Consider the following 25,707-nt stretch of genomic DNA (forward strand, 5'->3'; position numbering starts at 1 on the left):
GGAGTTTCTGGGTCTTTGTTGAAGACACAGTCCTCCCAGGTGGTCACTACACCCCTTATATTGCCACGCCGTTTGGAAAGTGGGCATAACCCTGTCCTAGAGTTCCTAATTCGGTCAACACCAGGATGGCAGATTTCTAAATGTTGTGTCCAGATCAGGCAGCTCACCTTGGGGGTGAGACTGATATACCAACTTTCCTGCCTGTCCAGGTGCCGTATGGGCCTGGAGAAGGGGCATCGGCACCTCCCTTCTTTGGGAAGCCAGATCTGCATACCAAGGGCAGTGAGCTTCTTTGAAGCAGCGTGCCTTGAATTGCAGATTTGCAAGTCATCCTGTTGGGAGGGGTGTGTTAACACCCCTGCCAGAACAGACTTTGATCCTGTCTGCCTTGGAACAACGGCTCTCACCCTTGGAAGTCAAACACCTGTCAGTTGGTGTGAGGATAGTTAAAACTAGTCAGCCAGCACACAGGTAGAAGGTAGGTTGTCAGGGGGCACCTCTAAGGTGCCCTTGGATGCATGTAATAATAAGTGGGGGCTAATTAATTCTGGATGTTTGATAACAGATGTCCTGGTTTTCAGTGAAGCCATCATGTAGCTGTGGAACTCGTACTGACCAGTATCCAGCACATGTACTTGAAATGGCTTCCCTGTGAGCTCATTATGTCTGAGAATTGGTAGACATAGGCCCAACTATCTGCTTATGCAGATATTCCTTCACATGTGATATAATGCACCCTGCCGTAGGGCTGTAGGCATGCTAGAGGGGTGACTTACATATATTGCATGCAGTGTTAGGGGACATGACACACAGGCTGTGTGCCATGTCGTGTTTTCACTATTTTTCTGCACCAAGACATGCAGCCAGCAATGGCAGTCTGCTTGTGCTAGGTGAAGGGTCCATGAAGGTAGCACAATACATGCTGCAGCCCTTTGGGATCCTCGTTGGTACCCATGCCCTAGGTACCAGGGTCACCATTTACTAGGTACTTACAGGGGTGCTAAAGGTATGGCCAATTTGGTAACTATTGCACAGCTTTAGGGAAAGAAATCGGACACTGGGGACCTGGTTAGCAGGAATCCAGTGCACTGTCTGTCAAAAGTACATCAGATAACCAAGCAAAAAGTGAGTCCACATCCAGGCTGCCTCGGTCTGGTTATTATCCAAGACCTGTAAAAAAGTTAAGGCTCCTCCGCTTTAAGCAATGGATCTGTCCCACACTGAAGGCTCAGGGGCACTACGGTCACTACTTTAATGTAAGCCTAGTAAATTAATCACAATAGTAGTTTACAAGGAAAATCTAGCTAGCAAATCTCTTCAGAACACTGACACAGACCTTTATGGGGCAATTAAACACAATTATGTACATTAGGAATCCATTCCCTTTATTGGTGATGTTTAGTTCAACTGGTGAAAATCGCTACCATTCTGTCAAGTAAGGGGACATTGCTGGTGCTGATCGCTTCTGTATTTGATGAGAAAAACAAGGCAGGGTGTGTGGATGAATCCTTCAACCTTTTATCTACAACAGGGTTGCACAAGAAGTAAAAACTGAATTGCCACCTAAATGTAATTTCAGGTTTTAATTTGAGCAGACAATTGAATTTGATTTTGTTTAAAATATTTGCCCTCTCTATTAACTTTTAGGGCAACCTTTTATTTTGTGCGGGCTAGCATAGTACCGAGTGCATCGAGGCCGTATAGATCCAAACGTCTAGTGGGAAAAGTGAAACGAAGTACATGTAGATTTGACCATTTTGGAAATTTCCTTTAGATGGCAGTATAGTGCTAACTGATTTTAACAGTCCAAAATGTTTTATCCATCATTAATAAGGATTACCAGAGTATGGAACAATACAATACATTCAAGTTAATTTCTTGATTCCCTGTTTTCGCCTAGAAATGCAGTTTTCTTAGACACGTATCTTTACAGTGAATTAAAGATTGCACAAGTTGAAATATGTTGACTCTTTGGAGAGTGGTTGTTTATTAAAACTAGTTCCTCCTTATTTGCATTTATCTAGTTAGACTAGTTGCACTTTATTTCTAAAAAGCTGAAAATCCATATAAATGTTCATCTGCTAAGATAAATGCTTACTTACCTTTTCAATTCCTTTGATTAAAAAGTGACAGATGCCACTAACCAGTGCTGCAAGCATGATTGAAGGGACATGGTTTCTACCTGAAGGTGGCAGTTCTCCAGCACTGGATATTTCATAAATTAACATGCTTGAATTATCTTTGCTGTCAGGCTGGGAGCAGTTGGCAATCAATGCAAATATATCAGTATGCACATAAAGTTAAATAACCTTAAACAGCCTTCAAATATTTGTAATCTATCCACCCGATTTTATTACTTGAACTTGAGCTAGTTATCTGGAGAGGCTCACAACTCGTCTCCCTCTTTAAGGGTCACCTGTTGATTTTCTGACCTACATCGAATGAAGGGGAAAAGTAAAGGATTACTATCCTAAGTGTGAACTTTTCGAGTACATTCCTACTTTTATGGTCTCTGGGCTATTCATCCTTCCTCAGAAGATGAATCTCAATATCATTTTTGTGGTTGTATGGCTAATCTCAGACATTTGCCACATCAAAAGCCTCTTCAATGTATGTAAGTCCTATGGAGCCAAAATAAATTTGTGAAGGGCCCACCTATTAAGTGCCTGATGTTTCTACATAAGGATGAGCATTCACTGGAGAAAAAAAAAAGTACAGTTTGTAAGATCTGCAGCAACAAGATACTCCCAGACCTGGAAGAACATCTACTATTAGCATTTAAAACAGCTTCACCTAGTGGTTTGTCTTTCAAGAGCTCCCTCTGACATTACTGCAAAAACTGAAAATTGGGCACCTAAAAAGATTATCAGCTAAGCACCCTTTGGTTATGCCTCAAAGGGCCATACATCTCTTGCCTGACTGAAAAAATGTTGGCAGATCAGTTAGGGGAGGGTCTGTCAGACATACTTTGGTAGATGTTTGTCTGATATACCGCACAGCCCCTTTATAGAGAACATTGTCAACAATGCCACTGTCTGCAATGGCAAGACACAGTGCATTTAAGCACTGTTGATGAGGACAAAGACTCCATTGATAAATATAACTTAAATGACGAACACCCTTTTGATGACAATGTAGACCTCAGCAACTGTGAGGACATTGGCACAGCTGTCAGTGAAAACTCCCCCGTCATCTGGGCCCTCAGTGTTAAAGGCATTGACAGTGTGACTAAGTGGGATCCCTGGGTTTCCGTGAAGCCAATTTATATCATGAGCACAAGTTTTGTGCTAACTGCCCTCTGAAGTTCAAACTGAACAATGAACACACCATCTGAATGTTCGGTCATGAGACCATAAGTCTGCAGATGCGTCTCATGCGCTTATTTTGGACCAAAAACTCTGGTACACGGGGATAAAATCCTTTTGAGCATATTGCACGAATACAGATGAGTAGGACTATCCAAGATGGAAAAACAGAAAAGGTGCTCTGTGGATAGAGGAGATAGGTTTTTCTGACCATGAAGTGTTTGAGGTAGAGGAGACTCTGGGGGACCACCAAGAACTCTAGGTATACGAGGTTGAAAAAAAAAAAAACAATGTAGGTAATCTCCAAAACCCTCGGTGCCACATGCACATAAAGCACTGGATACGCCAAAGAAGAAAAGTCATCCTTGCACACACCCAAAGCACCCTAGGCCAGGCCTTTGAGTGAAATTCTAGATTCAGAAAAAATGAAGCCCTAAACGCCAAAGAAAAAAAAAAGTTGACGGAACACTAGAAACTTCCCATCCTTCTGGAAAACAAAAACTCACTGGTAAGGATATACTGAAAGGTGGCACCTCAACTTTTGAGGCCCATTGATTGTCGAAAGGCATGGAGGGACAGGCATCCTCTAAGGAAATAGTCTGAGGGGAACCAAAAACCTCCAACAAAATAGGCATTGAAAGGAAGAAGAGGGCAGTGGAGACTGTAATAGAAAACTTGGTGCAGAACAATCTTTTGAGAAAGCCATAACTCTAAAAGTTCAGCCTTTTAGTCACTAAATGGCCAACACAATCATTCGTCAGAAGGGGCCGGGGTGATCAGGATGCAGACATGGAGGTAAAGGAATATCTTAGCGCAGACCCTGAAAACATTGAATCCAACAAGCCACATGAGCAAGCATTGTGTGAAGATTTCGAGCCTGACTTGCCTTAGGAGGAAATTGAAGTATATCCCTGAATGCCATCCCCTGCTGATGTATTGATGTATGGTGCTGTTGTGAAAAGGGCTGCATGGGCTTTTGGTGTAGAGATTGAGGTGAAGAAAGCGGATGCATGCTTTCCTTTGGAAACTTTCATCCCAGTTTGCAAGAAAAACAGCTGCTCCCTGTGCTTCACAACATTGTTCAGTAGAGTAAGGTGGTGTTCTAATGGCTGACTACGACAAAGGCAGTCACTCCACACATTGATAAGAAATGTTTAGCTTTCACTAAAGACCCAAAATATATTACACAGTCAGGTTGGACTTTGTTCTCCTATTGCCTCAAGAGCTAGGAAATGGGCCATGTTTCCAGCATTCGTGGGGCTGCCGTCATTCAAGGAAAGTAAAAAGCTTGTGGTGGGGAGAATATGGAAATAGCAGCTACCACACAATGGTACATTGTGAACTCTTAACACCCTATTGAACAAGCATGTCCATCAGTTTGGGAAGATGTGATAGACTGTCACATGTCCCAGAAGAATATCACAAGAAGGTTAAAAAGTGATACTGTAAGCAGAAAGTGGGCAACCGGACTAGTCCTGAGGAGACATGCATTTTTGCGCATCTCAGGACTTTAACCCCAAGGTACAAGCCAATGTTATTGAAATGCCTCTGACAGGGAGCCAGTTGTTTGGGCCAGAACTGGACCAAACGCTGGAAGAAATTAAAAAAATAATAATAATAAGCGTGGAAAACCTTTTAAGTATATGGACCAACTTTTAAAGAGGACCCCACCCCTGCCCAAAAAAAGACACTTTGTTCTGCCTTAGCTATACAAGGGTGACAATTTGGCAACAGTGATCTCAAACGCTTACTTTCATATTCCATTTCATATCAGACATTTGTATCTAAGGTTTGTTAATTTAAAGTTCTATTACTCACAAAGTCTGCACTAAGGATATTTACCAAGCAGCAAAATCGGACTCCTTCCAGCTGTGTCAGGATATCATAAAAAGGGTAGTATCTCTTCTACACACGCTAGGGTTACTAGTAAATTGTGAAAAATCTACCTCACCCCAGTACCAATGGCGCCTTTTTTTAGTCTCAAAACTCGACACACACTTAGCTATGGTGTAGCAGACTAATCAAAATCCAGGCCATGCTAACCCAAATTTTTCTCTACCAGATATCAGTTTTCTGGTGAGAAAGGAAATGAAACTCCTAGGAATAATGGCTTTGTACGTTCACCTCGTTTCTAACAAGAGACTGCATATGAGACCAGACCAGTAGTGGATGAATAATCAGTTAGCGCAGCAACAGGCTTGCAAGATCTAGGAGATATATAGACAAGGTCAGCAAGGGACTGGGATGAAGGTGGGGAAGAATGTAGGGCCTTCATGGCATCACTCCCACAAGCATAACCACCACGGACACCGCACTAGTGAGTTGGGGGTCACACATAGGGACACTCAAGATAAGTGGGTCGTGCACATCACATGACATGACCAGACACATCAGCTTCCTGGAATTGAAAGCAATCTTCCTAAGGTCTTCCAAAGCAATGTGGAGGGGAAATATGTGCAATTTTTAACAGACCGCACAACAGCAATGCTTTACCTAAACATGCAGGAGCAGTATTGTGGTGAAGGGTACCGAGTCTTTCCACACCATCAGAAACTGCCGGTTTCCTGACTAGCTCACAGTGCCTCTCCTGAACCTCTAACCTTACAGGGAGAAGGTGATTTGTGGCAGCCTGAACCTTGACTATCTTCCGAGAGCAGTCATGTGAACCGATCTCAATCTTTCGTCATATTAACTCATGCATTCCAAGGTGAAAACACAAAGAGGATATGTGATGAGTTTTCAATGCATTTATTGAAATGTAATCCTGTATAACGAGAATTATCTGTGATAATTAGGCAGACAAAACGGAGCAAAACAAACCGCATTATGTACATGGTGAAAACAATGAACATTCCCACCATTGTTTATTGGTTCTAGAAATGTAATCGATTCTGACTTAGCCCTAATTAACCTAAAGAGCACATTTTTGGGTGTCTCCTTCTGCCCTGCCCAATTCAAGGGATTAGCCCTAGCATTGTACCTGAAACTGGTGTCAGGAGTCTGCAGGTGTGATGAACGGCAGTCCTCGTCAGGAGGCTGCTGGATCAGCACCAGTAAAGGTGCATTGTCGAGCATAGGTCCTGAGGTGGTCATGGCTGGAATGCTCCTCTGACACTTCCCTCTCTGCATTGCTTATATAATAAAACTGCACTGTGTTCAAAGAAGCAGCTCTGACGTGATGCTTTGACTTGGTATTAGAAGCTGGCAGCACAGCATCCAGAATATCTTTCTGTATGTAGCCTTGGACACAGTGTTCCTGGTTGTGTCAAATAAGCATCATGCACCATGCAGAATAATATTGTGTAAGCTGATACATAAAAAAATAATACTGCTAAAAACATGATGTAGCTAAATTCTAAAATGTACAACAAGTAAAATGTGCAATGCGAAAAGCTCAAAACAAAATAAAAAAACAGGGGAATCAACTCGGGCCAATACGGACATTACTACAGTATCATACCCAAAATGTTTAGAAATGTCAATTGCAATGAACATTTCACTAACTGCAAATACTGTCTCAGGAATGGAAAACGTACAAGTATATGGGCTAAGCAGACAAACAAGTTGTACACACAACTGGTACAAAAAGCAGTCTTTAGGAGGCACACCTTTTCAGCAGTGGATAAAACTATAGGTAGACCTTTGCAACACCAGAAAATGAAAACTGGCAGTACTTTACATCCAGGCACTATCGTTCACAATCACTAGTGAACATCCTGTCAAAACTGGTACGTGTCCTGTCAAAAAGCTGGTAAGAGATTTGTTTCTCAGTTCTAGAAAAGCTCAGCCTCTCCAACATGACAATGAGTTTCATTGCTCCCTAAGAGGCCTTGACAGCCCTGGTTCTCACATCTACAGCTACTATGTCAAACTTTTCCTGCACAGGGACCCTAACCATGCAACACGGGGCTGTACTGGACCTCCAAATCCTGGGGAGATGCAATTGACACATGGTTCCTGATTTTGCCGAATTAAATCCCCTGAATCTACTGAACGCCATGTTTTGCAGCATGAATCCTTTTCAGGATTCACTTTGATGTATGTTATGCTGCCATCTAGTGGGTTGGTCCAGAATTGTCTGTTCCCTTTTTTGTTCTGGTTTTTTTTTTTTTTTTTTTTTTTTTTTTTTTCCCTCTCCTTTCTACACCTAGTCAACCACCATTTGGCGCTTGGTCAGTACCCTGTGTGACGTCAGACTGCTCACTGAAAGTTCCAATACATGGTAGCCATCCTCCGGTTATTTTTTCCGCCGTTGAGTCTGGAAGCAAAGGGAGGAGTTCTGAAGTTTTTTGGGATAATGTCAAAGAATCCAGCAAAAATCAAGGTTTTTGGAAAAGAAAATCTCCAAACGAAATAAGGGAAGAGCGACAGAGAAGGGAACTGCCAGTCTGATCACAAGGGATGCAGATGGAGTTCGCATGTGGCAGCAGAATGAAGCAAGGTAGGGGTCATAGAAAACACCCCCTTTAAAATCTCCCCCAACTTCCACCATAAATTGACCCGGTGCGACCCGCACGAAGTCTGCAACCTCTGCCTGCTGAAAGACCATGGGGACATGAACTGCATGGCCGGAGCTGCATTCCTACTGAAAACAATCAAGGTGCGCCAAAAGTAGAGCGCTAAACACCATACAACAATGCACAGCCAGAAACTTCAAACGTACCTGAAGGACCTAGGCCTACACAGCAACAATTAAGAGCAGGTTGGGGTTGCAGAATCGACCCATGGATGGTTGGACATGGAAATTCTCGAGGGGGCGCAGAGAAAAAATGCACGCTGAAGAAAGTGACGAAGGATGTTGAAAAGACTCAAGAAGGTAAAAAGACCATTGAAAACCTCAGAGGACCAGATTCCCCCAAAGAAAGTTGCATAAGGCACTCCCAATGTCCAAGAAAATGCTGATCGAGGGTCACCCCCGACCAAAGAAGGCCCACGCATACCAGACCAGGAATACCAAGAAAGGCAGAGTGTCGAAACAGGCAACAACCTGCATGGGGAAAGAAAACCCAAAACTGTTGGAGGAAGAACTGATGCCAAGAAAGAGACCCTAGATGACGAAGGATGTCAAAAAGGTCTTGGAGGCAAGAAAGAGGTATCTAGTAGAGGCAGAAATGGCAGTGCTCCTTCAAAGCAAAAAGGAGTTAAACGGGCTGAAGCAATTCAGGTTCCCAGCTAAGTCTTTGACGAGCACAGACGAGCAATGCGCTGTCTTAAAGGCGCTGGCAACCCGATAGCCCCATAAAGATACAGCAGAAGGAGGATTTCTACAACCCAAAAGGGTAAGAAGTAGCAGGGAGCTTCAAGGAAGAATGGAATGACCTTGACCTGGAGAGCCCAGAAGAAGAGGTCAACAGCTATCCCTCGAGGCCTTCACCCACCAATGACGTCAGTCTACAACAGCCTGATAAAGAGGGCAGCTGAAATAAGTGGTGTGCCTCTAGAAGGAAGAAAAGAGAGACCAGGCTTCCTTCTAGAAACCCTAATGCCATCAAGCAAGGGGAACCTGTATCTCCCAATGCTACCCAGCATACTGGACCAGTGCAAGGAGGCCTTCAAGGAACCTGCTGCAGCACATTGGGTGACACCAGAGGTGGAAAAGTGTAAACCTTCAAAGGGCCCCAAATACATCCAGGGGAACACAGTGGCGGGCCCCATCATCGTTGCTACTGCAAGGAGGAGGAGCAATGCACACAACTCTACAGGCCTTCCTCCAGAAAGGGGCAGCATAAGTCTGGACGTGGTAAGGAGGAAGATAGAGTGGAGGCAACACAATGGCGTGTAGAAAACACCAAACACCTTCCTCAATAGATATGGCCACCAACAGTGGAGCGAGATTGATGAGCTAATGAAAAGGCCCCCAGAAAAGGTAAGAATGATGGTGAAAGCAATCATCCATGAGGGGAAAAAACATTGCCAACACCTCCCTAAAATCAGGACTGAATGCTGCTGAGACACAGCAATTAGACAAATGTGTACAGGAGCAACCCTGAGGAGGCATGCATGGCTCAGAATCTCTTGCTTCACGTCAGAAGTCCAGACCTCCCATCATAAACCAACCCTTCACTGGAGATGCCTTGTTTGGTCAAGAGGTAGAGGAGTCCTTACATGAGATTAAGAAGGTCAGTGAGACAGCAGAGGCAATGGGTGCTCTCCAAGACAAAGGCACCTTCAGGAGGGGAGGAAATACCTTAGAAGATCCACAGGAAGGAGACCCTTTGCGACAGTCAACAGCAGCAACAGGCCCAGGGCAGTACAGAACAGATGTTTCAACAAGCCAGATACTAGCATTGGCAACATCCCGCAAGATAGCCCTTTTGGGTTAGAGGGAGAGCTAGAGACCATTCCTCCAGGGGAGGACTCTGAGTGACTCTGCAATAGCCCAATGTCCACACACAACACCGGTGGGAGGCAGAATAACACAGTACCCACAAGAATGTGCAAAGATTACCACAGACAATTAGGTTTTAAGCATGGTAAGCTATGGCAACTGTATAGAACTCACAACCCCACTCACACCAAACCCACCAAGGAAGTTATGATATCAGAAAACAGAACCAGTACAACTAAGTAAAGAAGTCCAACATCTGCATAAACATGCAATAGATCGGGTACCAACAAAGGAGTAGAAGGGACATTTTTCACCCTACTTTCTGGCACCAAAGCAAGGCCTTGCACCAAGGCTGATTCTGGATCTCAGATTTATAAACAAATTCATTTGCGCACAACTTTTCAAAATGACAACCCTACAAGAGGTAATTGCACTCCTATAAAAGCGTTGACTAAATGTCAACCATATATCTAAAGGACGCCTATTTGCTTGTATCCATGAATTCAGCACACAAAAAGTACCTCAGATTTGTACTTGAAGATTCACTATCAATTAAAGTTCTTACCCTTTGGAGTAAAGTTGGCACCAAGGGTTTTTACAAAATGCCTGGCAAAGTCGCAGCATTCCTAAGAAGGAAGGGGATTCATGTATACCCCTACCTGGAAGACTGGCTGATATAAGCAAATTTAAAGGAGATATGTAAAAGGAGCACTCAAACAGTGACCACAATCCTACAAAAAATGGGGTTCGTCATAAACCACAAGAAATCATCCCCAGGACCACAACTGGAGAAGATTTTCCTAGGAGAGCAACAATGGATGCGAGAAACGCGCGCACACATACCCTACTCAATCAGAGCAAACTCACCTTTACCAGAGTGGGTCATCTCTGACAGTGAGGACAGTCATGAAACTAATGGGCATGATGGCATCATGCATCCCCCTTATAATCCATGCAAGACTACACATGTGCCCATTCCAGGAATGGCTAGACAACAGCTGGTCACAAGCCACTGGGAGTTGGGAAGATCTAGTGGTTGTAACAGAATACAGAGAAAGATACAATGGTGGGCATCCAAAGACATAACCAAGGGGAGACCTTTCATGACGACTCCTCTACTGGTGACCATTACAACTGATGCGTCTCACAAGGAATGGGGAGCACACACCGGCAACTTGAAAATTGGAGGCCAGTGGAACAAGGCAGATTCATTAAAACACATCAGCTTCCTAGAGATGAAGACATTGTTCCTAGCCCTGAAAGCCTTTCAGACACAAGTAACCGGCAAAATCGTACTAATCCAGACAGACAGTACAACAATGTTCTACCTGAACAAACAAGGGGGCACAAGGAAAGTTACCCTAAGCAAACTAGCCCGAGAGATATGAAATGAGCAATACCACACCGCAACGGATCAACTTACAAACGGACCACCTACTGGGGAAAGACAACATATAGGCAGACAGGAAAGCAGCTCACATGAATGGGAGATAAAACAAGAAAGCTTAGAAAAAATCTGCAGGATTTTGGGGGCACCATCAATCGACCTGTTTGCATCAACTGAAAATGCCAACTCTTTGCCTCCAGGTTTCAACACCCCCAGTCAGAAGGGAATGTCCCGTCACTAAACTGGTCAAGGAGATTTGCCTATGCCTTTCCTCCAATTCTAAAAATACCAAAAGTACTGGCGAAGGCCAGGCAACTAGGGACGAATCTCATCCTAATAGCCCCATGGTGCACCAAACAAACCTGGTGTCAAATCTTCCCGAGCTGTTTAAAGAACAAATGATGAAGATCAAGGTGGAGAGAGATCTGCTCACAATGCAAAAGGGGGGAGTGTTCCACCCAGAATCAGCAATACTCGATCTGACCGCGCGCAGCTCTTGGATACATAGGATTCAGACACCTAAACCTACCACCTAGGACCATGGAAATACTGACAGAGGCTAGAACGCCAACAACAAAACAATGCTACGCAACAAAATGGAATAGGTACCTCATGGTCCACAAACAATAATACCTTGGAGGCACCTGTGGTAAAAAGATTCCTGGAGGGATCCAAAAGAATTGACCCCAGAGAAAGCACCAGCCCCAATTTAGAGCTTGAATACGGTGTTAACACAGTTGATGACAAAACCATTTGAGTCTATGCACAAAGCAGAGTTCTGGTTTACCACAGTAAAAACAGTCTTTCTGATAGTAATCCCATCGCTACGAAGAGTAATCCAGCTTCAACCGCTAACAATATAGGAACCATACATGCAAATTCACAAGGACAAGGTAGGTCTCAGTACAAATCCTCAATTTCTACCTAAGGTGGTGAACAAATTCCATGTCAACCAAAACATCCAGTTGCCAGTATTCTTTCAGAATCCATAGACACAACTGGAAAAGACAGTATACTACCGAGAGGAAACCAAACAGTTTTTTGCAAGGAAACAAACTGTTAGTTTCATGTGCCAAATCAAGCAGGGGGTCACCCATTGCAAAGGGAACTATTGCACAATGGATCATAGAGACAATACAAACATGCTAACCCTCAGCTGGCAAATGTCTACCTAATCGGACAATAGCACACTCAACAAGAAAGAAGGCGCAACATGGGCATCCCCCACACACACACGTCCACAAGGGATTATTGGGTGGACAAACAAATGAATAAAAAAAGCTCATATGGGACAGAAGGTACTACAGCATCTGTTTGCGAGCTCATCAGTTCACCCCAACTAACCCAAGGAAGGGAATAACCGCTACATAATCTAAGGCACAGCATGTGAATCCAGAAAAGGATTAATGCTGCAGAACGAAATGGTTACAGTAGGAGTAGTTTTTCAGCCTAAATAGCTGTCTGGATTCACATGCAGCCCAACCACCTCCCCGAAAATGAGAACAAGATAAACAGGTGGGGAAGAGGTCCTATATAAAGATACACTTAAAAAAAAGAAAGAAAGAGAAGAACAAGAATAGAAAAATAATTTGAAGATGGCTACCATGCACAGGAAGTCCCAGGATGCCGTCTGACAACATACAGTGGATGGACCAAACACCAAATTGTGGTCGACAACGCTTGAAAGAATACACAATCAGATAAAAGGGAAACCTATAATTCCGGAGCCAACCACTAGATGGTAAAAAAAAGGTGCACAGCGTGTGAATCCAGAAAACTCTTCAGGCTGCAAAACTACTTACTACTAATGGTAAGTAACCATTTCGTTATGTGGTTAGGGAATAACTGGGAGGTGCCAGTAGAAGATAGGCCTTCAAGTGGAAAGATACATAACATGGTGTCAAAGTAAGAAAATGCAGTGCATACCTCATCAAGTCATTTATAGTTCAATTTCAAATGCCTCACAAAATGTAAACCTTTTTATGCTTTACTAAAGGTACATTTTTCAGCCATTGCGGCTTGCCTGAAAGGACTGCATACTCAATTTTTTTATTTTTTAGTCCCACTGATCAATAGATTCACAGGGAGGGCAAGGAAGCTCCTCCAGGCTAGAAATGTATTTACTCTGCAATGGGTTCCTAACCTAGTACTAGCAGGGTCAATTAAAGCACCATTTGAACCCATATATAAGGCCTTAGTCGTGCACCTTAAATTGAAAACAGATTTTCAAAAAATATTACGTAGCCATACCCAAGGTTACTGAAATAATAACACACCCAAAATTCATAGCAAAGGTCTTCTCGCCTTTCGACGTAAAGACTAAACCAGTCTTCCAAAAGCCTTCAGATGCAGCAAAAGGGCTCTGCACACATTGGATGTCAGGAGAGAGGTGTTGTACTACATGCAAACAGCACATACTATCAGAAAAACGCAATAATTATTCGCTGGATATTCTACTTACGCCCTAGGGACGGTTGTATCTAAGAATACTATTGTTAGAGGGATTGTGCAGATTATTCATATGTGCTGCAACCTGGGAAATTAACCTTTCCCCCTAAACAAAATCGCATTGTACCAGAACAACGGGAGCTACTCTGGCCTTTCTGACCAACGTCTCTGAACAAGAAATATGCAACGCAGCCACATGGGCTTCAGGTTGTACTTTAACAAAGCATAACAGCATTGATTTACATTCACATTAAGGAGCTTAAAGCTGTACTTGGAAATTTTTTTTTTTAATTCCTCCCTTTCTTCTACCCACCACCGCAAGGCAGGTAATACTGCTACATAATCGGTGAAAAGCATGTGAATCAAGAAGAAATTTCATGCTGCAAAAGAATCCAGCTAGTTACCTGTAATTATGTTTTTTCAGCTTGAAACTCATCCAGATTTACGCATGACCCTCTCCATTGCATGATGTTAGTAGAAAGTGGGTGGGTTGGGGGGGGGGGGGGGGTGGCTAATCTAGCATGGTGGGTACGCAATTGGCAATTGTGGATTTAAATTGTATAAAGCATGTTTCAACCTGCAAAACCATAATTGCAGGTATGTAACTGGTTTTGTAATTAATTTTCTGGTTAGACAATTGGTGCACTTTTACAAAATGTATTCATGCTAATCCATGTTTTTTTGTTGTTTTTGTTTTTGTTTTTTTAAATTCTACCCAGAAATGGCTTTCCCAAGCAGACTGCAGCCCAGGTGATCCTTCGAGCCATTGCCAGTCATTTTGTTGGTTCTAGCTCTTCCACACTGAAGAACATTTACTTTCTGCTGTATGATAGCGAAAGTATTGGTATCTATGTTCAAGAAATGGCAAAGCTGGACGTCAAGTAACTGGATCAAAGGCAACAGCATAGAACGGACCGATCCAGTGTGGCACATTTTTAAAGAAAGAGAGTTAATTGAATGGACGTGGTTGATAGAAACAGGATTTTTTTATTTCACGACTTGTGGGGATGTGAACTAGCTTGAGGGTTTTTTTTGTTTTTTTTAAATAAAAGGCGTGCTTTTCAGTTGAAGACTTTGGGTTGGTGGGGCTATAGTTAATGGAAAAGAAAGGATGGGAACGTTGGGTTGCGCTGTATATCTTCTACATACCGTGCCCTTGGCAGTTTTTATAAATCCCAGAATTGTTTTTTTGTGGTCACCAGTCATAATCACTTCATGGACTTGTTTCTTCCCTCACAGTTTTAGACTCCTTTTGTAGTGCATTTGGCTTGCACAGTCCTACTTTTTAAAAACAAAAAACAAAAAGTTAATTCTAATAGTTTTATCCCGTTTGTGTACTTTTTAAGGGGTGGGAGGGCGGGAGAGGGGAGTAGAACAGAGCCTAAGCGCCTAAAACTGAATACAAAGAAAGTCAAATAACTTGGCTGCATTCCATGTTTAAAATAATTTTAGCGACCACACTGTGTTCACAATGGTTTTGTCCAGTTCCTTAAACCATTTCTGTAGTTTGTTAAATATTGCAGTTTTTGTTTTTTTGTAAAGAAAATGTTGGAAAAAATATGGTTCTCATGCGTATTATTTTACTGTTAGCAATGTATGGTATCTTTCTCATCCCAACAGTTAATATGGTATAGTATAAGAATATCGGCCATAGGGTAAAAAGGTGGTAGAATTTTCCATACGAGTATTTGATCTTTACCAAAGCAAAAACCACTGAATGAAGTTACACCAAACATAGCACAAAATGTTACATTTAGATGTAATGGATACCTTAGTAAAACTCTCAGAAACTACTTATACATTGATCTAAGGTGTGCTTTGAAATACTTAATCTTTTTTGTATTTGAACCTTCAATTTGGCAATACATGCATTCAATGGATTTAAATTTAAAATGAGTGTGATGGGCCTAGAATCTTTTTTTTTTTTTTCCTATTGTGCTTTAAGCTGTCTGTCTTTTTGGATCCATATGACATAGACGTCTCCTTGAAATCTAGCTGGCTCCTACAGTCTAAGTTGTTTTTGCATCCTCCTATTTATTTATTTTTTATTCCCAAATGTATTTCAAGTGCGAGATCCATAAATGAAAACTTGATCTCTGGACCATGCTACACACTTAAGTTCTGATCAGCAAATGAACCAGTGTGAAGCAAGTAATAGGTGAATGTGTATCATAACGAAACTAAAAATGTTGATGGAAAAACTTAAAAGGCAAGTTTTGGTTCTTTACAGCAGTTATTTAAAAAAAAAGAAATCTACAAAAAAAACTCCAGTTCCAGGCAGGTGTTATGGTTCTCTCCTCAATGTAACAACCACTGACATTTACCAGTTTCAGTGATTTGTAAAATGTACTGATCATGATCTCACACATGTTGCAGATAAAATCAAAGGTGACACATCTATGATGTCACTGTTTTTATTTGGAGTTGTATGTTTGCATGTACACATGCTCTGCATACTTCTGACATTTAGTGTCAGGCTTGAATGTTTGCAAGTTTTTTCTTCAGAGAACTCTTTTGAGTCACAAGATGTACTATTTTTGGGCAGTACACATGTGCCCTTCCTTATGCCACGTTTCATTGGATTTGTCCCACACGCCCCATCGGTCCCCGCCCCCCCCATGTAAAAAATAATCAGGGTCACGAGATTTGCCGTGTCCTGGGTTTATTTTGCGGGGGGGGGGGCAGCAAACTTTGAGGAAACTTCAACACTCCGCATCGGAAGAACCAATTTGTTGCAGAGTTTCCCTTCTCCAAAACCCTTTGGCGATATATGCCCAGTGACCGAGTCTCTAATTGCTGGGGCTGCGTGCCCGCTCCATCAACCTTTGGCACTGAAGAATGAGAATCCTTAAAGGGTGAAAGAATGGGCACACCTCCAAAACTGCCAACGGTGCCATATAATGAACCCATGATTGGACCATTACACAAAAGTTGTTTACCTCTGCTTCTCCCAAAAGCACACCCATGCTTTGTGCAAACCTTGCCTCACTTTACTCTCCTAGAAGACCTTCCACTTACAAAGGAAAATACTTTGTGTGCACTGCAAGATAAACCAGTAGTCCGCTGCCGATACCACTAATACAATCGGTGAACAAGATCCATTTGGTGCTGAGAAAGGAGGACACCGGTCTTCCCACATACCGCCACACCAGCCCAGAGGTCATGATATTCAAGCACCTCTGACCCTGAGGTAAAAGAGAAATTTCTAACAAACTTTAAGCCCAGCCACCTTCATTGAAGACCATGTTTAGAGTTTAACTACGTTCAGTTCTGACAAACACTCCAGGCTTCACAAGAGGCCTAATGCAGGACAGAGCACCACTCCTGACTGAGTCAAGTATTGCACCCCTTTCAGAAAACATTGCCACCACCAGGGTCACAGACACTTCGGCCTCTGGTTAGCACTGGCCGAATGCTTACATATCCGACAAAGGACCCAACCAAGAGATTGACCCTTCTCAGCCTTCATGCCCCACACAGCCTAAAGCCACCAAAATGCCTTGACACCACTCCACGTTTAACTCCAAAGACACTGTTGAATCCAGCACCCAGGCCTTTAGCACCACAGTTTATGCCAAAAGCGCCATCTAGGACCAGCTTCCCTAAAATGAGCCTTAATTCGGGCCTCACCGCCTCAGAGAGACAAACTCAATGTTTGGGCGGGAGGTGGGGCTAGCGAATACTAGTCTCTTGAGATGTCATACCTAGCTCTGCATCTCTGGGTTTATGCCTGATGTCCACAAGCATCTCCTTACCTTCCCATTTGATGAGGAACACCCGTTTGGGCCACAAATTGATGAGATGCTGGCAAATATCAAGAACACCAGCATTACAAAATCAATGCATGCCCTTGAAACTAGATACTAGGTGGCTCCTTCCGAAGGCAGTAGTGAAAGGTTAATTTTCCTGACCAACCCCTTTTCTGTCAGAGGCAGCAACTGTTCTTACACCAGTAGCCAGCAAACGGTATACCAAAGGCGCCAACAGGGGCAGTAACAAAGGTGGGGTAAAGGAGACTCTGAAAGTCCTCTGCCTCAAAGTACTGACTTGCGCAACCTCCGCCTGCCTAGCTCAAGTCTCAAGAGGAGACTTGAAGATTACCTTCCCCGCTGGGAGGAAATCACCTCAGATTAGTGGGGTTTTGTGATGGTCTGTCACAGTTACTGTCTAGAAATATTAACAAACCCCTCACAAGCTGCTGCTCACGTGCCATCAGCAGAGAACCTGTTTGCCTTCTCCAGGAAAAGGTGCAGCTGCCCTTTTCTCAAGGGAACCATAGAGAGGGTGCCCCTTCCTCACCAGGGCAAAGGAGTCAGGTTTTTTACTTCTTCATTCCCAACCAGGATAGCTCCCTAAGGCTAGTCTTGGACCTCAGGGTATTCAACAAATATATTGTCTGTGGAGAAGTGTGGCTCAATGGTTAGAGCGGCAGACCCTAAGCAGAGATCTGGCTCAAGACCAGGGTTCAAGTCCCGCTTCGGCAGGTCTTGGGCTCAATTCCCCTTGACCAGATAATTCTCGCCTCAGTGCCTAATCTAATTCATGGGTCCCACTCTGCAACTCTGGGCAATAGCTTGCTTAATCTCCACAACGGCCCCAACAGCGCTTGGATGCCTGGCTTCACCCTGGGGGTGCTCAGGAGTGGGCGCCTCACAGGGAAAAGCCAGGAGGGGTTCCATAGCGGTGTGAGTACAGCGCCTTGAGACCCTAACGGGTGAGTAGTGCGCTATACAAGTGCTAATTTACATTTTACAATTTTACATTTTTCTGTACATTTCCACATGACAACCGTGCAGGATGTCGTTCCTCTGCTCCAAAAAGGCACCTTCATAACCGCATAAGACCTTGAATGCCTACTATCACATACCCAGCCACCTGCCCACTGGTGCTATCCCCATCTTGTGGTAAGTGGACAACACTACCAATGCAGTGTACTGCCCTTTGAGGGTCACCACTGCCTCGAACGTTGGCAAAGTGCTCGAAAGTGGTGAGGGCTCATTTAAGAAGGGACGGCACTCATGTCACCCTATCTTTATGATCAGCAACTGAAGAGCACCAGCAGGCAGAAATGCCTTGCAGAGAATCAAACTGCAATGCTCACAGCCTAGGCTTCACCATAAATGCACTAAGTACCAACTTCAACCCCCAAAGGTCCAGTCCCACGTAAGTGCTGTCCTAAACGCCATTGTGTAGGCTAAGCTTACCTCAAACAAACGCTATTGACATGTCAGCAGCTGCTGCCTCTTTTTAGGGCCAGTTGCCAGCTGGTAGAACTGTAATGCAGCTGGTAGGAATGGGCAATCTAATGTTTCACCATAGTGCCCCATGCTGGGCTCCACATGCCTTTATTAAAGGAGTGCCTTTTAGTGCAGTGGAGGCTCATTAGGATGATCTAATGTTGAACTCTAGCACCTGTTGCTGTGCTGTGTTAGAACAGTAACAACCTGTTGCAGGGCAGGCCCGGCCCACAGGCACCCATTAACGAGGATGTTTCCGTCAGGCTGGGGTTGTGCATCTAGATGGGTATGATAACTCGGGGAATGTGGTCCAACCCCAATGCCAGGAAGGCAAAATCAGCTACCTACAGTTCTAGTCGGAAGCCTAGTTCTCGAAGCCTTCTTTCATGTCATTCAGGGCAAAATAGTAATCAAGACTGACAACCAGACTGCCACGTATTGCCTCCATAAGCCGGATGGTATGCATTCTACCCAGCTGTTAGCAGTAGTGCAGCAAAGCCAGTACTAGCCTGACATTCATGTAAGGTCTTAGTTTGGCTATTTAATTCTCAAGCAGGAGTCAGGACTATTCTCCAGGAAGACAATAGACCTGTTACGTATCGTGTTATGCTGCAAAGTGGAAAAGGTTTGTTCTTATTGCACACCAAAGCAACTGGACCCTCTGAAGCCTAGCATTCAGGAATCGTTTGCCATTGCTTGCACCTGCAAAACTATGTCTCACCCGCCACCTGGTTGCTGTTACTTGCTGATCCTTCTATCGCAACCCTGTCATTAAGTCATTCGTGGAGGGCCCCAAAAGAGTCATGGTTCCCAAAATGACCCTGCATGAAACTTTAATTTTCTGCTCACCGGGCTGGTGTCCCTTTCTCTAAACCGCTGCAGTTTTGTAATTTATAGTTCCTCTTCATTCAAATTGGCCTTCCTTATAGCCATAACTTCCCTCAGACTTATCAGAGCTACAGGCACCCTGCAAGAGGTGTTTATTCAGGTTCACAGGGACAGAGTTTTTCTCCGAACTAATCTGAACGTCCTCCCCACTCTAATAATCCCCTTTCCAACCTCCATGGAACTGATAACTCGTCCTTTTATGTTATTTATTACACATTAGGACTCGTTTTAGGCCAATGAATCTTGTGACCCAGTGGAGAAACACCGTAGGACGAGATAACTGATCAATATATCAAGCAATATATCAATGTTTACCATCACAATGTACTTTACTTTGGTTAAAGACATTAATCAATTTGTCGACGCAACCATGACCTTTCACCCATGAATAACCACACCTTTAATACAATTTTATGAATTTTATTCCCTGTGGATTACAATCTACCAGCAAAAGAGTTAATCTCAATACCAAAAAGCATAATAGCATAGTCACGGTATGGCAACTGTGATAAGATTTCATTAATGCAAGAATCACAAACATCAGAACATAGCACGGCGTAAACATAGATCAGAATACAGCAAATGTCATATACGTGTCAATTCAGCATAGCGTAATGTCAGTCATTTGTCTATTTGCGTCCGTCTAAGTGAACTCCTATCCTAACCACTGATTAGCATCAGCATGTTGGGCTTCATGCAAAACAATTTAGAACGCCAATTTGGAAAACATGTAGCTATGGTCTCTATCAAATGAGCAGTTGGTACCTAGAAAGGAAAAGCAAACAGACAAATTACAGATTACATTGTCATAATTACCCTCCAAAGATTAGGTCAGCACACAGGATCAGTCTTCGTCTTCAGGACATCAGTCAAAACGCCATCAGTCTAAACTCAACTAAGGGACATAGGAACACTTCCCTCATAAGGAGGAGAAGCGTAAAGGGGCAGTCTATGGGAGAAGATGGTTTTAATAAGTCTCAGTCACCAGAGTGACAGTTTCTGGATAAAATCAATAGCATTCCCTACCTAGTTCTAATGACCCTTCTGTGACACGGGTTTTTATCCCTTTTTCGTAATACATTCCCCCAAATTCTATTGGACATTTACTATACCCCACTATCTTTAAGCTACCAAATTAAACATTGGGTAACCCCAATTGTCACCCCACATTTATTCATAACATTTTGATTGGTCTTCGGAGTTGGCACGTCCAGTATTACTTCACATTTTGGCACGTTTTCTCAGGTCAGCAGATCCATTGTCTATCGGTTTAAAATGTCCTTGTACATTACATTAATCTACATTTGTTTTGATTGGTTATACAAAACTTAAACCAAGGCACCGAATATGCGCTTGGGAACGGAATTACAAAGATACATTCATCTTCCGAGTTAAAGAAAAAGAACATTTGCAGGGTCATGGCCCTTTGCGAGTCAGCACACTGGAAAACAGAAAAATGCATTTAATGAGAGCTAAGCAGCTAAAAAAAAAAAACACAGCTCACGATAACTTAAGGCCTATAAGATTTTTCAATATAAATGTAATATCGTAAATGTTAAGTTAAACTTGATTAACCATAGCATGAACAATTTTACTCATCATTATTAGTTTGCGTATACATTGGTGACCACACACCGTAATCATAATTCAAATGCATGTTTAAGCAAAATCGCTATTGTCGTTTTCTATGTAGCATCGTTAAGCATTGCTAAAAGCATTTCATTTTAGTATATGTATTATGTAAACTACGCTCTCTCCTCCTCTGACGCTCGTCATCACACAAACCTTTCACCTTCAATTTTTCACTTTACGCATAATGCGCATTTCAACATCTTGTCCCTTATGTGAACTTTCCCAGATTTCATTGAACATTTTCTCTTTCACTTTCTTCATTTCTTCTGGTTCTTTTAGTCCAATTTCTCTTAATTTTATCATTGATTTTGCATGCCCCCCACAATCCTAATAGATAGACCAGAACAATTAATAGACCCATTAGTATTTTTGCAAGTACCCCATTCCAAATGTTGGTAAACCAGCTCCCTACTCTGGCAATTCCTTTTACAAATTTCTCCCAAACTCCAGGTTCTTTCAAATCTGCACGATCTCTAGTTAGGTTATTAAGCATACCTCTAATCTTTTTACTATTGTCCAGAATGAACAAGCAACAATGACGCTCGTTGAGCATCTTGCAGACCCCTCGACTCTTTGCTAAAAGAATGTCTAAAGCAAGCCGATTTTGAAGAGTCATAGCTCTTTCTGCAGCAAGTTCAGTATCCATCAGGAGTATAGCCCCTGTGAAATTTGTCAGCATGTTATCCACAATAGTAGACAACTTTTGAATCTTCATAGAATTTAAGATAACCCCTACTGAAGGGATTATAGCTCCAAATATATCACCAATGACAGCAGCCACTGATTCTCGTTTTTGCCTAGCATGTTGTAATTCAGACATTTTAGGTATCTGTTTTAAGTCATCAATCTGGTAAATCTTTGTGAAAACTATTCCCAAATAACATGTCCCATACCATCCCTTAGGGAGACAGTAATAAGCATTAAGTCCACAGATGTAATAGATCCCAGGGATCGCTGGATCTTGTCCATTCAACATAAATGTCCACTTACTCTGAAATAAAAACACATGTCTGCATTCACTTGTTCCCACAAACAAATTGTCCTGCTCAGATTTTGGCCTATATATATATGTTCAATGGCATGTGTAGCTGCAGATACACATGCTGTGCACAGTCCGCCGTCTGGTGTTGGGCTCGGAGTGTTACAAGTTGTTTTTCTTCGAAGAAGTCTTTTCGAGTCACGAGACCGAGGGACTCCTCCCCTTTCGGTTCCATTGCGCATGGGCGTCGACTCCATCTTAGATTGTTTTTTTTTCCGCCATCGGGTTCGGACGTGTTCCTTTTCGCTCCGTGTTTCGGGTCGGAAAGTTAGTTAGAATCTCGGAAAAAATCGTCTGTATTGTTTCGTTCGGTATCGGGTTAGTTAGAACAAATCAACACCGAATCTTGAAGAGCTCCGGTGGCCCTTCGGGGTAATTTCGATCCCCGTCAGGGCCTGGTCGGCCCGACCGCGTGCGACTTCAAGACTGATGGAACGGACCCCGTTCCGCTTCTGTCCTAAATGCCATAACAAATATCCGTATACGGATCAGCATCTGGTCTGTAACTTGTGCCTGTCCCCGGAGCACAAGGAGGATACGTGTGAAGCCTGTCGAGCGTTTCGGTCGAGGAAGACGCTCGGAGACCGAAGAGCCAGAAGATTGCAAATGGCGTCCACGCCGACAGGACAACATCGGTTCGAGGACGAAAAGGAAGCGTTCTCCATCCACGAGTCGGATTCGGGGGAATCCGACGCCGAAGACATAACAACCGTGAGTAAGACGTCGAAAATTAGGACTCACGAAAAGTCCACAAAAGCCCAGGGGATGCCACTGCCAACAGGCCATGGCTTAACCCAAAAACTAGGTGACCGAGCCAAGGCACCGAAAAAGGGCATGCTGGTGTCGAAGTCATCCGACTCCGGTCGTGATACCGCCACACAGCAACCTCTGAGCCGAGACAGCGGCTCCGAGACAATTCGGCGCAGAGACAGCGGCACCGAAGATGTTCAGCACCGAGATACCATGCCGAAATCAAAGAAATCTTCGGAGCCTAAAAAGCCTACCGAAACTGTTTCGGTACCGAAAAAAGCCTCGGAACCGAAAATTAGTTCCTATACAGAGGAACAAGGACTAAACACCCAATTGCATAGATTTGGTGAAGAGCTTCAAACTGTAGAAACTGACTACACTCAAAGGAGGCTTCACATCCAGGAAGACACAGGGAAGATAACCACTCTTCCCCCAATCAAGATGAAAAGGAAACTTGTTTTCCAACAAGGGGACAAGCAACCACAAGCAAAGGTGGTAAAGAAAGTAACACCACCACCTTCTCCACCACAATCAACACATGCATCACCGGCGCAAACTCCACCACTAATGCACTCACCAGCTCATACCACAATGAGCCAGGATGATCCCGATGCATGGGACCTCTGACACCCCAGTGTCTGACAATAGTCCAGACTCATATCCAACTAAACCGTCACCACCTGAGGACAGTACATCATATGCACAGGTGGTCGCAAGGGCAGCCGAATTCCACAATGTCTCACTACATTCGGAACCTATTGAGGATGACTTTCTCTTTAACACCCTGTTCTCCACCCATAGCCAGTATCAAAGCCTTCCCATGCTCCCAGGAATGCTAAGGCACTCAAAACAAATATTTCAGGAGGCAGTTAAAGGCCGAGCCATAACTCCAAGGGTGGAGAAAAAATATAAGGCACCTCCCACAGACCCAATATTTATTACAACACAACTAACACCGGACTCAGTTGTGGGGGCAGCTCGTAAAAGAGCCAACTCATACATCAGGCGACGCACCACCTCCAGACAAGGAGAGACGCAAATTTGATGCAGCGGGAAAAAGAGTTGCAGCACAAGCAGCAAATCAGTGGCGTATCGCCAACTCGCAAGCACTCTTGGCAAGATACGACAGGGCTCATTGGGATGAAATGCAACATCTCATCGAACACCTTCCCAAGGAGTTCCAAAAAAGCACAACAAGTGGTGTAAGAGGGACAAAGTATCTCGAACAATCAGATACCGTCTTCCATGGATGCAGCCGATACAGCTGCAAGGACAATAAACACAGCAGTCACAATACGGAGGCACGCTTGGCTGCGCACTTCTGGGTTCAAACCCAAAATCCAACAGGCTGTGCTCAATATGCCGTTTAATGAACAGCAATTGTTTGGGCCGGAGGTAGACACTGCCATTGAAAAACTAAAAAAGGACACCGATACAGCCAAAGCCATGGGCGCACTCTACTCCCCGCAGAGCAGAGGCACATTTCGGAAGACACCTTTTAGGGGAGGGTTTCGGGGTCAACCCACAGAAACCAACACTTCACAGACAAGACCACCTACCTACCAGGGTCAATATCAAAGGGGAGGTTTTCGGGGACAATATAGAGGAGGCCAATTCCCAAGAAGTCGGGGAAAATTTCAAGGTCCCAAAACCCCTCAAAATAAACAGTGACTCACAAGTCACACAACCCCATCACACAACACCAGTGGGGGGAAGACTAAGCCAATTCTACGAATCTTGGGAAGAAATAACAGACACTTGGGTCTTAGCAATTATCCAACATGGCTATTGCATAGAATTTCACAAATTCCCTCCAAACTTCCCACCGAAAACACACAATATGTCAAAACCGCATATAGATCTTCTAGGACTAGAAGTTCAAGCATTACTACAAAAGGACGCAATAGAATTAGTACCAAACCTACAGAAAAACACAGGAGTTTACTCACTGTATTTTCTAATACCAAAGAAGGACAAAACTCTGAGACTAATACTAGATCTCAGAACACTAAATACCTACATCAAATCAGACCACTTTCACATGGTCACATTACAAGACGTAATCCCACTGCTCAAACAGCAAGACTACATGACAACATTAGACCTAAAGGATGCGTATTTCCACATACCGATACATCCTTCCCACAGGAAATACCTAAGGTTCGTATTCAAAGGAATACATTACCAATTCAAAGTGTTGCCATTCGGAATAACAACTGCGCCAAGAGTCTTTACAAAATGCCTGGCAGTAGTAGCTGCACATATCAGAAGGCAGCAGATACACGTGTTCCCTTACTTAGACGACTGGTTAATCAAGACCAACACGCTAACAAGGTGTTCACGTCACACAAAGTATGTCATACAGACCCTTCACAAGCTGGGTTTCTCCATCAACTATGCAAAGTCACACCTTTTGCCGTGTCAAACACAGCAATACTTAGGAGCGACAATCAACACAACAGAAGGGATAGCCACTCCAAGTCCACAAAGGGTTCAAACATTTCACAAGGTGATACAGGCCATGTATCCAACACAAAAGATACAAGCAAAAATGGTATTAAAACTCCTAGGCATGATGTCTTCATGCATAGCCATTGTCCCAAACGCAAGATTGCACATGCGGCCCTTACAACAATGCCTAGCATCACAATGGTCACATGCACAGGGTCAACTTCTAGATCTGGTGTTGATAG

At 43.5% G+C, this 25,707-nt stretch overlaps 1 protein-coding gene across 2 annotated transcripts in view; it reads left to right on the forward strand.

The window, feature by feature from the left end:
- Positions 1 to 15,361, forward strand: part of MACROH2A2 (macroH2A.2 histone) — a 95,171-nt gene extending 79,810 nt beyond the window's left edge. Inside the window, exon 9 of one of the 2 annotated variants that reach the window (XM_069240555.1) lies at positions 14,188 to 15,361. In XM_069240555.1, coding sequence (XP_069096656.1) covers positions 14,188 to 14,353 — 166 coding nt within the window. In that variant the 3' untranslated portion in view covers positions 14,354 to 15,361. The remainder of the gene's footprint in view (positions 1 to 14,187) is intronic. The other variant, XM_069240556.1, reaches the window with a different exon arrangement.
- The last annotated feature ends 10,346 nt before the right edge of the window (positions 15,362 to 25,707 follow it).

Source organism: Pleurodeles waltl, chromosome 6, assembly GCF_031143425.1.
Source record: "Pleurodeles waltl isolate 20211129_DDA chromosome 6, aPleWal1.hap1.20221129, whole genome shotgun sequence".
Classification (NCBI taxonomy): Eukaryota; Metazoa; Chordata; class Amphibia; order Caudata; family Salamandridae; genus Pleurodeles; species Pleurodeles waltl.